This window comes from Stegodyphus dumicola, chromosome 9, assembly GCF_044657685.1.
Source record: "Stegodyphus dumicola isolate Sdum_Otavi_A_Nest chromosome 9, ASM4465768v1".
Lineage (NCBI taxonomy): Eukaryota > Metazoa > Arthropoda > Arachnida > Araneae > Eresidae > Stegodyphus > Stegodyphus dumicola.
In genome coordinates this window covers 152637785-152650874 of record NC_140776.1, presented here as the reverse complement: position 1 = coordinate 152650874, position 13090 = coordinate 152637785, and the positions used below count along the sequence as shown (strand labels likewise).

General features: G+C 34.5%; 1 protein-coding gene across 2 annotated transcripts in view; it reads right to left on the bottom strand.

Moving 5' to 3' along the window:
- Nucleotides 1-13090, bottom strand: part of LOC118200626 (uncharacterized) — a 165326-nt gene that overhangs the window by 88171 nt on the left and 64065 nt on the right. For both annotated transcript variants that reach the window (XM_085824249.1, XM_085824250.1), the window contains exon 7: nucleotides 2058-2276. In XM_085824249.1, the coding sequence (XP_085680375.1) occupies nucleotides 2058-2276 (219 nt within the window). The remainder of the gene's footprint in view (nucleotides 1-2057; nucleotides 2277-13090) is intronic.

Here is a 13090-nt window from a genome sequence, read left to right as displayed (position 1 = left end):
GAACACAGCTTCATTGCAAAGCACCAGAGTACAGCTCCCGACTTTGCTTGGTCGTTCTCAGAACTCCACGTACTCTCGAGACTCTCCATGCTACAACTCGCGATGCACTCGATGACAGACAGAGCACAGCTCCCGACATTTCGGTTCAGTCGTTCCCGTAGCTCAACATGCTCTCTCGACGGTACACTCGACCCACTCAGCACTCGCTGCCCGGCTGTCAGCTCGATCGACTCCACAGGGATTCACTCGCTAGACGAGATACCAAGTCGATAGGCTCGCACTCTCGACGAGGCACACACACTCGCCCTCTCGACGAACTGACTGTGGACCAGCACGGTTTATATAGCTTTCGGCTTGTGCGCGAGAACATTCTGGGCTAAACCGGTAAGAATTCGTTCCAGACAGTTCTCCATCCGTCCATGGTATATCGCTAAGTGTCGCCAAATGGGCGATTTCTCGCCAAATGTGGCAACCCTAAAACTGCTTTGCGGGTAAGCTATCTCACCGCGCACAGACATTTTGTAACAAAATGATATCTAGATGAGATATACATGATGTATCACGATCGATAGTAGCCGCTAGGACTGTTTGATTGATGTCTGTGAGTTTCTGCTTCGTACTGTATTCACTTTCATACTGTATTCACTTTCATTGTGCAAATTGTGTGCATTCGCATGGCTACACTTGTGATTAATACTTGTGACTTTCTGCATCGTATAATTTACGGAAGCTTATTATTATTAGGACAATTATAATTAGGACATGCTAAAGCATACATGCTCGGTTTTCCCTAGAAATTATGTAACGTGCAATTGTGTAACGTGCTATCTGCAATAATGCATTTGTTAAATAGAATGGATAGGTGCAGTCCGAGAAGCAAAGATTTCATGATTTTATTTCCTTCTTTTACTTATTATAGTTTGATAAAAGGAATGGAATTTATATAATGTAAACAATAAAAGATTGCGTTGACAATATCACTATTCATTTCACTAAATCAGATAATAAAAGCGTTTTTTTTGAATAGTCTCCGACATGCATTTGAAATCTTTACTGGACTGTTGACAGTTGACAAGATGCCAACGAGTATTGCCCTATTCATAATCGGACCTTTTAATACATGAAAATGTATGCATGTTTGCTTATTTTAACCTTAGCTACTTATCTAATGCTTTTCGCTGTCATAACCAAAGAGTTTAGGATAAATTGCAGATGAAAACAATCTTTACAAGCTCATTAAAAACACTGTAGATGAGAAGTAAAAATAAATATTTATTTATTGCATGTAATATGTGGTACATGTTGTAGACTATACATAAGTAGACAGAGGATTTGATATCTTGATGATATTACTATAGAATATGTTAGTTAATATTATTATGGAATACATTATACTCAAGAGGTTCGCTGTCAGAGCAGTTCTATTCGAAATTCAGAGTATTACTACCGAGTCCCTTTTGTCATAATATCGTTTGGAAAATGTGCATTTGCTGCACATTCCTGAAAACAACAGTAGGATGGACATTCTGAATACAAGAGTAGAATTTTGGTTTCTATAATAGACTAGACTTTGTGTCACTTTAGATAGTTGTTCTGTAAAAACATTGTCGGTGTAAAACCATTTTGATTGCGGAGAAAGCAAGCTTGAAAGAAGACAAATTCAATAACTAAGGTAATTTTGGCGAGATCGGAATTTATTTGTAAACAAACCAACTCAAACTTCCTTGCGTAACCTATACTCAAAATAAGACAGCACTAAAAAATGAATGAAAGATGCTATAACTCCGCTTACTTTAAAATACAAATTAGATTGTCTCGCATGATATCATCTCATATTTTTTCCTCTAGAAATTAAACTGGCGTCCTTTAATAGCCAAATTCAAACACTATAAATTTCACATAGATTTTCCTTCACTAACTTTTGAACATGTGAGTGTTAGATATTTATGAATCATATCTGTGTATGCAGTGTAAAATATTTTAATATATTGACAGTATGTATGTTTGCATTACATACAATTTAATATATTTATAGTACGTATCAGATTAACACATACCTTCCTTAGGTTTTCTTCTACCACAGTCTACATTGTTATAGCAGATATTGCGAATGCTGTCATAATATTGACTGCTGTGACAGAAACGTACGCTAGGCGTGTTATCTTTGCAGTGGTAATACCAGTTGCAGATTTCTTCATGAGTGAAACGCCCATGCCTTTTGGGGCATGTGTAGCTCGGATTGTCGTCAATGATATTGTATTCGCTATCCGAATCATCTGAAAGAGGAAATTAATTAATGATATGAAAAACTGAAGGGTTGTCAAAATGATTATATAATATTATTAAAATTAAAAGCATAGTCAAAATTAAACTATTTATAATGAAGTGCAGTTTTAAACACCCATTGCAATTTCTCTAAATTTTAGCTGCCAAAATAATAGGATGGAAGAAATTGAATCACATTTAATACCTTTTGAAACTAAAGTGCACTGATTTTTTTAAAAAAGATTGCATTGGTTTGTTGCTTCCAGGTTCCGAGAATTTAAGGAATAAAGAAGTTTGAACGGTCATTTCGTTAAAGAACCTTGACTATAGAAAAAAAAAAAAAGTCCTTTTAAACAATCGAGTGATCACTTTTAGTTAATAGTCCTTACATCAAATGTTAAAGCAATTTTTAGTAATCTGCAGATAATCGAATTTCCTTTAGCGAACACTGCCACTAATGGACAGTTCATGAATCTACAGCAGCGGTTCTCAACCTTTTGACTAACGCGTACTATTTAACCGCTAATAGAATACCTCTTATAATCATTTCGGACGTAAACGATTGGAAAAAACTCCGCGATGAAATTAAGAAACTAACTTCCCAAATGGAATGCAACTTTAAAGGCACTGATATACACATCAAAGTTAAAAGTTCAGATGATTACAGATTAATCACTAAATTCTTAGATGATAAAACTATCTCGTATCACACATTTCCTCTGCCAACTGAAAAACCCATACGCGCTGTGATTAAAAAACTCCCAGCACACACTAAAACAGAAGACATCTTTGAAGAGTTAACTGAAAAAGGAATCCCAGTTAAAGCTGTTAAGCAGTTCACCAAGAAAATTAATGGCGAAATTGTCAAAATGCCCACCTTCTTAGTGGAAGTAAAAATAAGCACCGAAGGGAAAAATATTTATAAAATTACACATATCCTAGATTTAGGAATTAAAGTTGTTAGCTTCAAAACTACGCCAGGTCCGACACAGTGTCACAACTGTCAAAGGTACGGTCATAGTAAAATGCACTGCAAGCATAAAACGCGCTGCCTAAAATGTGGCCAAAATCATGCTACGTATACTTGTACTAAAGATAAAAATCTACCTGGTACCTGTGCCCTTTGCGGATGTCCGCATATAAGTTCTTATCGTGGGTGTGAAATGCACCCTGATAATATAAAAGAGAAGATAGCCCAGCAGAAATCAAGAGAAGAAAATCGTAATACCAGAAGAAATAACCCACCCCCACCTCCAAGGGACATTGAAAATTTTACGCCGCTTCCTACTCAAAATCAAACCCAAAATGTTGAAAATAATAACAACGAAAATAATACAAGTCAAACCACTCATCGGAACACAGAAAGTTCAGGAGAAGCACAAAACTCCGCCCTCGGATTCATATTATGGCTAAAAAACTTATTCAAACAAGGCAAATTACTTTTCAAAAAATTTATGACAGCAAAATCACTAATTGACAAAATCCAAATCGGATTTGAAGCATTTGAACTCTTAAGCAATATGAACTATGAATTCTAATCCTTATATTAATGTTACTAGTTATCATATCACTGCCTCGAGTAGTTTAAATGTCGCATATTTTAACGCAAATGGTATAAAAAATAAAAATACCGAGATACTTAATTACATTAATCGTCATGATATTGATATTTTTCTCGCTAACGAAACTCATCTCAGAGAATGTGACAAATTTAAAATACAAGGATTTAGAACTTATCGTTCTGACCGCTCTCATAATAGAGGAGGCGGGACTTTGATTCTTGTTAAAACTTATCTTCGCTCCACTCCATTTAGCTTCAACGGCAATACCAGCATCGAACACACAGCTATCATTGTGCACTCTCGTACCAACGAACCAGTGGTTTTTATCTCTCCCTACAATCCACCAAGGAACACCATCAGTGGTCACGATCTCATCAGCTTTAGCAACATCGCTTTTCCGGTTGTCATAGCCGGCGACCTTAATGCCAAACATAATTCATGGAACTCAAGAATCAGGAACACTAATGGTAACATACTCTATAATTTCGCACTAAATAACGATCTCTGAATTTATGGCCTTACTGACTCTACCCGTTACCACCATACAGGTACAGCTGATGTTCTTGACATTGTCATTACGAAAAATATTCTTCAAATTCCATATCTTAAAGTGAATAATGAAATGAGTTCAGATCACCTTCCAGTCAATTTCACATTTGATGGATATGAAAGGTCACTCCCTCTCAAAAGCATCACTAACTGGACTAAATTTAAGGAAATCCTTGAAACACTACCTGCACATCCGGTTTTAGCTGATATTTCACACATCGAAGAACAAATCACTAAAATCAACAGAAGAATTAACACTGCTATTATCAATTCTACTACTTTTAAAGAATATCAGAAGCCCAAATTACCAGACTACTTAATTGATAAAATTAAAGACAAAAATAGGACTGCCAAGCAATGGAGAAGGACGGCTGATCCTACTATTAAAAACGAATTAAATAGAAAAATCCGTGAAATTCAAGAAGCTATCTCTGAATATAGGTCAAATTCTTGGGATGATCTCCTTGATTCCATGGACTTTAACCCAGGAACTGTCCGGAAAATTGCAAAAACACTCCGTAAAAATTAAGACTATAATATTGGTCCTATTAACACTAATTATGGCATCGCCTACTCTGAAAAAGATATTGCAGAAGTTCTTGCCGCCGATCTGGAAAATACTTTTACTAACAACAATTATTACAATGAGGAAATAGAAGAGGATGTTTATAATTTTAATATTCACCTCTCGGTCCGCATTGGTAATGTGCATATTAATCCCACCTCACCTAATGAAATTTATGACATAATCAAAAATCTAAAAATCAAAAAAGCCCCGGTTTTCGACGGGATTTTAAATAAAATTCTAAAAATTCTGCCTAAAAGCTACATTGTACTAACAACTAATATCATAAATGCATGTCTCAGGTTAAACTATTTTTCACAGCAGTGGAAACATGCAAATATTGTTACTTTCCTTAAACCGGGGGAAAATCCAAGAGAGCTTAACTCATACCGTCCAATTAGTCTGCTTCCTGGGCTGGGCAAAGTTTTCGAAAGGGTCATACAAAGAAGACTTACAAAGCACCTTCAAGATAAAAATATCATAAATAGTGAACAATTCGGCTTCAGAACTGGACACAGTACTGTTCATCAACTGCTTAATGTAACAGAGTATATCGCTGATTCATTCGTTAAAAAGAATACAATTGCAAGTTGTTTTTTGGACTTAATAGCACTAAATATTTAGGTATCTATTTTGATTCACAATTGCTCTTTAAAGAACATTCCGAATATGCACTCAGAAAAGCGACTGTCGCAAAAATTGCTCTTCAACCTTTGATTGGCAGAAAATCCAAGTTAAATGTGAGAATTAAAAAGAAAATATATATTACACTTATTCGTCCGATACTTCTGTACGCTATCCCTGTTTGGGCCACCGTTTATAAAACCTACAGAAGAAGACTACAAATTTTTCAAAATAAAATTCTACGCGATATCATTAATGCGCCGTGGTTTGTCAGAAACTTACAGATTCATAAAGAATTGAAGATCCAGCCCATTCCTGATGAGATACTCACTACAAGCCACAATTTCTTTCAAAAAATAGCTAACTCAAGATATGAGCATATAAGGGAGCTAATTAATTATGATCCTACCCTGGAATGTGCTACAAAAAGGCCCAGAAGCATCTTCCATAATGTGAAGTGGTGAATTGTAAATAGTGTATATAAAAAATTTTATTATATGAGACTGTACAATATCCTACAGCATCGGACTTTGGATTAAAGCTCACTTATTCTTCGTATTTTCAACTACCTCAGATGAAGATTGTGACATCCTAATGGATAATGGCATTGCTCTTTGGTAGCTTTTTATATTTTTTATGTTCAATTTGTTTTCTACTACTTATGATTGACTTTGCGACACCCAAATGGGTAATGGCTTAGCTCATAGGTATCTGCTTTTGTGTACATATTGTGTATATAGAGAAATTCACCACTTCGCGTTTTGAGAATAACAGCTACAGAGTACAAGACTAAAACCACTGTCTTGTTGGTTGATCAAGTGTTCTCTTGCTGTTTCATTGTGTATACATTTAATTTACTATGCTTTACAAGTATTGTGTGTCTTCAAGTGTGAATTCTTCATTTTCACTTTATTATTTGACTGTGCTTACCTGCAAGTACTGATTTCTTTTTCCACCGGAGTGTGAACTTTCAAGAAACATTAGCCGAGGTCAGTTTACGGGAGGGTGACTCCTGTCGTAACTGCCGCCGACCTACGAGATTTCAAGCCACACCCACTGGGTAGAACTCATTGCAATTCAGCCTGGCAAGTGCCATTTGATTTAATTTATGAAATTCAAAGTATTAGTGATTTAATTATGATTGTTCATCACTAGCTTACTACATAACTTAATATATTTTCATATTTTGTTGCCAGCTCTAACAGTTTTCCCAGATGCACTTCTAAATTTCATTGTGTACTCATGTACTATTCTAGCTCCGCCTATAGAGGCGCGGCGGTTACCGCCTTATTCTCATTTTTCCAAGCCTTAGGGCAATACCACGACAGGCAGTTAAAGCAGTGGGCTGCTAAATGCTGTCTAAATCAGATAACTGAACTCAATCAGGATGTTCGGGTTTTTATTTTTGAATTTAATACTTAAAAATAATTTGCTACTTTGCGTACCGCCTATTTTTCTTTTGCTTTGAGTACCATCGGTTGAGTACCCCGGATCTACGAATTTTCGGAAGAAGAAATCAATGGTGTTGAAATTATTTCTTTTCCTTCCCATGGAGCCAATTTCTCTTTTATTATTTATCGTTTGTCGCCGACTAGGTCACGTGACTGGCGGCAGAGAAAAAGAATTGGGTGTCGCCATCTATTGGAACATCAGGAAGTAACAAGAAGTAAAATTTTGAACTTAGTTTTCCTCTTCTGCGAAATCAAGAGCAATCTTCACTGCTAAGAAAGCGATAGAAAGTTTATCTGTACTGGATTTAGCGGATTTAATATTAACTGCAACATCGTTCATATCTTGAATGAATTTGAAAACTTTAGGATTTGAAAAAACTTGGGATATTGGATTATCATTATCTGCTGGGATCTTCTGCTGTTTAAAGACGGCGCTGAATGGGATGTTTCTTTAAATTTCTTTAATTTCAGTTTCAGATTTAGATGCGAGTGCTGGGAAATCTTTAAGATTTGGAATCTCTTGGGTTTTCTCTGCAGGTTTAGGAGTTTGAAAACGCTTTTTATAAATCGGGCAACCACGGTAGGACGATACATGCTCCCCACGGCAAAAATAGCAGATGGGTTTTTCTTCACGTTTTAAAGAGCAAGTATTAGATCTGTGATTCTGGGAACATTTACAACATATTCCTTTTTTATAGCAATTCGCCTGTGAATGTCCATAGCTCTGACACTTGAAGCATTGAATTGGTCTTTTAGTTTCACGTGCATATTTCTCAATAGTGATATTGAAGTTAAAAATATTATTTAAGTTGTAAATCGCTTCTCCTAAATTATTCCTTTCAAGTTCAATGAAGAATATGGGTAATTTTATGATATCACTTTCTATTCTCTTTGTGAACTGTTTAACTTTTAGTACTGGGAATTTTCTAAGTTTTAGGTCTTCAAATATTGTAGTTTCTGAGATGCTTCTGCGCATATTTTTTAGAATGACTTTAATGTTAGTTTTGGAATAAAGTTGATACGTATGGAATTCTATGCATGATTTCTTTAGAAATTCGATGGCGCTGTTGTAATCTTCTTCGATGGAAGTATTTAAATAAAATTTTTTGGCTTTCATCTGGGTTTCATATTCGTTTTTTATGATTTTAGTACTTAAGATTTCCTGTAGATCAATCCAATCTAATTCAACTTGCGTGATGACTATTGGTGGGATTTTTATTTCAGATTTATGATTAGTTTTAACTTCAGTAGTTTCATTATTTTCTTCATCATTTAAAGGTTCGAATCTGTTGTTTTGTTCTATTTCTTCTTTTTCGCTAGGTTTTAGATTAGGTTTGCATGTTTTTGAGGGATTTGACCAATTTTGATCTGAATTATTATCTGCTTCTGGAACTGTTAAATTGTTATAAACTTCTTTGGTGGAGTCCACTAATTCTTTGTTTTCTTTCACATTTTCTGCGTGATCTTTCTCGTCCATCGATCCGGTGTCCATTAAGTTCGATTGTTCAATCATACGCTCTTGGGATTTATTTAAGATTTCAGTTAGGGCTCCCGTTTCTGAGTATTTGATATCTGGGATCTTTATCTAACTCAGTTCCGAGTCCTCGAAATAAGTTAGGGAAAGTATGTTTATACTTTTTCATGGTGTCGCGAAAATCTTGGGTTTTTGGAGTCGCAGTGCTGGGGGAGCTACTTTTCTTTATTCTTTTAGGCTGCTGCAATTTAGTTTCTAAGCTGGAGGGTTTTAGAAAATGTTTAAATTTTAATTTTTCGCTATTCTTAGATGAGTTGGAATAATCTGAGTCGTGATCCATGTCGCTGTCGCTTTCATGCCTATTCCAAAAACGATCTGGTGGTTTTTTGGCCGCTATGAGGAGAGAAAGCAAAAATACTTACAGAGCAAATCAGGATGCGTGCGTCGCGCAGCGACGCTAACCTCTGAATGTGCTTTTAGTTAGTTTTGAGTGCGACGCTTGAAATGATCTGTTCTTGGCCGCATAGCGGTAATCAACAATTATAATAATTGTTCTTGATAAACTAATCTTGGCCCTATGATGGGAAAATGTATATTATATGTATATTTTGTGCTTTCAATAATGTAAATAATGTACATAAGCGCTTCATTAAATATTTCTGTGTTTCAACTGGAAGTTCTTATTTTCAAGTTGAGTCTTTTACGTGAAAATGGTATATTGACTCTTGATTATATTAGTATATTCTTGACTAATTTGATGCTCTCCCAACTCGTGAAAAATAGAATCGTGAATTCGTGATCATAAACGTGACAAGTTTTATATATGTTTTTGGTGCCGAAATTCCCGGACCTTTAGATATGACGAAATCGAAACTGAGTATAGTTCTTGATATGTCCTGTGCTGGAGTAATGGAAGGATACCTGAAAATATCAGGTAAGCCATTTTCTTTCATTCTTGAAGTATTCAACCTTGAAAAATAGTGATTGATTTAAATAAAAGTATTGAATATTTATGTTGATTTATTAAAATATTACTTCAAAGAATAATACTTGGTTGATGCTTGAAAAAAATAATTGATCTTAATCGAAAGAAATTTGTGAACTATAAATATATTGTTTTTAAAGGAAGTGCTTAAAATATTGAAATACTGTACTTTAATTTTTATTACAATTATTTGTTGAATTGTATAAGGTTATATTCCATTACCTGAAATATGGAAAACATAGACAAATTAAAGTCGAAAAGAGCTGCTATCAGATCTGCAATCACTAAACAAATAAATAAAGCAGAAGATTTGCTGGTAGCAGCGATTGAACGAACTGACATAGATTCCTTGTTAGTGTCAGGATATTTTGTCAGAAAAACAAAATTCTTTAAATGAAATTGATTAAAGAGATAGATAAATTGATTGAAGATAAAGCTGAATATGAAAAAGAATTAAAATCGGTTGAAGAATACTCTCATAAAATTTTGAGTATGAAATCCAAAATTAAGAATAGGTTAAGAAAATTTAAAGCAGATACTGAAGTTAACGTAGTTCAAAATGTACCTGTAACTCCTGTAATAGAAAATAAATTTGTTGCGGCAGTTAAGTTGCCGAAATTAAATATTGAAAAGTTCTCTGGAGATCCCAGCACTTATTTAGAATTTATTAACTGTTTCAAGAATGCTGTGGATAACAATGATTCTTTGTCAAAAATAAGTAAATTTCAATACCTGAAATCTCTTTTGACAGGTACTGCATATAATGCCGTATCAGGGTTTGATCTTACTGATAAAAATTATGACGAATGCCTAAAATTGTTAAACGAAAGATATGGTAGACGGGATACAATCATACATTGTCATATAAATAAAATTTTGAACTTAGAGCCAGTAAAATCATCAAATAATATAAGGGGACTTGGAAATCTGTATGATAAATGTGAAATACATATCAGAAATCTTAAGTCAGTGGGGGTAACGACAGGTTCATACGGGCATCTACTTTTGCCTATACTGTTAAAATTGTTACCAGAAAACATGGTTTTAGAATTTCATAAGAAAAAGAATACAGAAAATGAGTATAAGGTCAATAACCTGTTGGAATTTATAAGAGAAGATTTACGTGCCCGTGAGGCCACATTATTAGTAAATAATTCTTGTAATAATAAAATACATGACACTTACACTAATTTTAATTCCAAACAAAAATATAATCAGAACGTTTCTTCTAAGAAAAGTGTTCCTTCGGCTACTGCCTTGAACACTTCTACAAAGATATTTTGTGTATTTTGTGACTCTTCAGATCATACAAGCTTGGGTTGTAAAAGGTATTACAGACCAAGAGAAACGTTTTAAATTAAAGAAGGGAGGACGCTGTTACAAGTGTTTCTTAAAATCACACCTGTCTTCTAACTGTAAAAGTAAATTAACCCCATGTTCGAAATGTGGTAATAAATTTCACAATGAGCTGTTCTGTAACGAATCAGAAAAACATGAAAGTCCTGAAAATATTAACGCAGATAAATCCACAACTTTAGTATCTTGCGTTTCTGAACAGAAAAATAAAACTATTTCTACATTACTCCAAACTTGTATTGTATGTGTCTCTGGTGATGAAAACAGAATCCATCAAGGGTTTTGTGTGATAGTGGTTCAGAAAAATGCTTTACAAAAGAAAATTTAGTAAGAAAACTGAATTTAAAGCCTATTAGAAAAGAAAATTTATTAGTATATTCATTTGGCGGACGAAAACCACAAGAATCATCATTTGACGTAGTTTCTCTTGAATTACAAAATGCTTCGCAACCAAGCAATACCATAAATATTGAAGCCTTAGTAGTTGAAAAAATAACTGGCCCTACAGTCAAAATTCCAGACAAAGGTTTGATTCAGCACTTGAAAATGAGAGGATTTAATCCTGCTGATACAGGGCATGAACGGGAAATAACTATTTTACTAGGGTCAGACTTTTTATGGCAAATTCAATTAGGTATTGTAGGAAAAATTGGAAAACATTTATACATTGCAGAAACCATTTTCGGACATACTATTCAGGGGCAGATAGAATCAAAAAATAGAAAAATAAATTGTTGTAGTGTATCAGTTGAGATTGAAAATGATGAACTGAAGAAATTTTGGGATTTGGAAGTCATGAGTATTGTTGAGAATAACGAAAAGAATTCTAGTGATTTAGAAATCATAAATGACTTTCAAAATAATTTGAAATTTAAAAATGGTCGTTATGAGGCAAAGTTACTATGGAGCAAATCTCGCGATTTATTGAGAAACAATCTTGAAGTGGCTAAAAGAAGATTTGATAATCTATAAAATAAATTCAAGTGTAATGAAATGTTATTTGAAGAATACAACAATATTCTCAGGGAACAAGAACATTTAGGATTTGTAGAAGTATGCCCTGAAAACAGCTCGACACTTAATTCTTATTATATGTCTCACCATCCTGTAATTAGAGACGACAAAACAACAACAAAAGTACGCATCGTTTACGATGCTTCTTCAAAATCAAATGATGCTCTTTCTCTCAATGATTGTCTTCACCCAGGGCCAAATCTAAATCCAAATGTTTTGGACGTTATTTTGAAATTCCGCGAAAATAGGATCGCCTTTTCGGCAGATATCGAAAAGGCATTCCTTCAAATATCAATCGCAGAAGAAGACAGAGATTATCTGAGATTTCTTTATTTTAAAAACCTTGATAGAAAAGAGAGTGTAATTTCTTACAAAATGACAAGAGCAACCTTTGGTGTAACTTGTAGTCCTTTCATCCTTGCCTGCACAATAAAACATCACATTGATAAGTACAAGAATTCTAACTTTAAGACTTGAAATGCTTAACTCAAATCTTTACGTGGATGACCTATTTTCTGGAGCGACAACTGTTGAAGAAGCGCTTAATCTATCAAATGAATCTGTTAAAATTCTTGCTGAAGGAGGTCTAAATCTAAGAAAATTCGAAACCAATTCCCTAGAGCTTAAGCAGAAATGGCTTGAGGAAAAGTTAATCTCTCTTAATAGTGACACTCCATGTACATCCTTAAAGGAGGTTTAATATGGAATAATGATGAAAATGTCTTAGGACTAGAATTAACACCCTTACTATCCTCTATAATCACTGACTGTACCAAACGTAATGTATTAAAAATAGCAGCCAAAATTTTTGACCCATCTGGATTTATCGCACCCTTTGTAATTCGAATTAAATGTTTATTGCAACAACTATGGCTTCAAGGGGTACCTTGGGATGAGGTCTTTTCTGGAGAACTTGAAAATGACTGGAAAATATGGCTCTCTGAAATAAAAGAACTTAAAATGTTGAAAATTCCCAGATATTATTTTCATGTACCAAATTTAGACAGGGACACTGTTCAGTTACACATTTTTAGTGACGCTAATCCGAATGCGTATGGCTCAGTTGCATACTTGAGATACAGAACTGGTGAAGATAAATTTGAAACTACATTTGTTTTGGCAAAATCACGTGTTGCACCATTAAAGAAGTTAACGCTTCCCCGCCTTGAATTGGTGGGAGCACTGGTGGGTGCTAGGGTTGCCAATTACCTGAAAAATATTCTACATATTTCAAATGTCATTTTA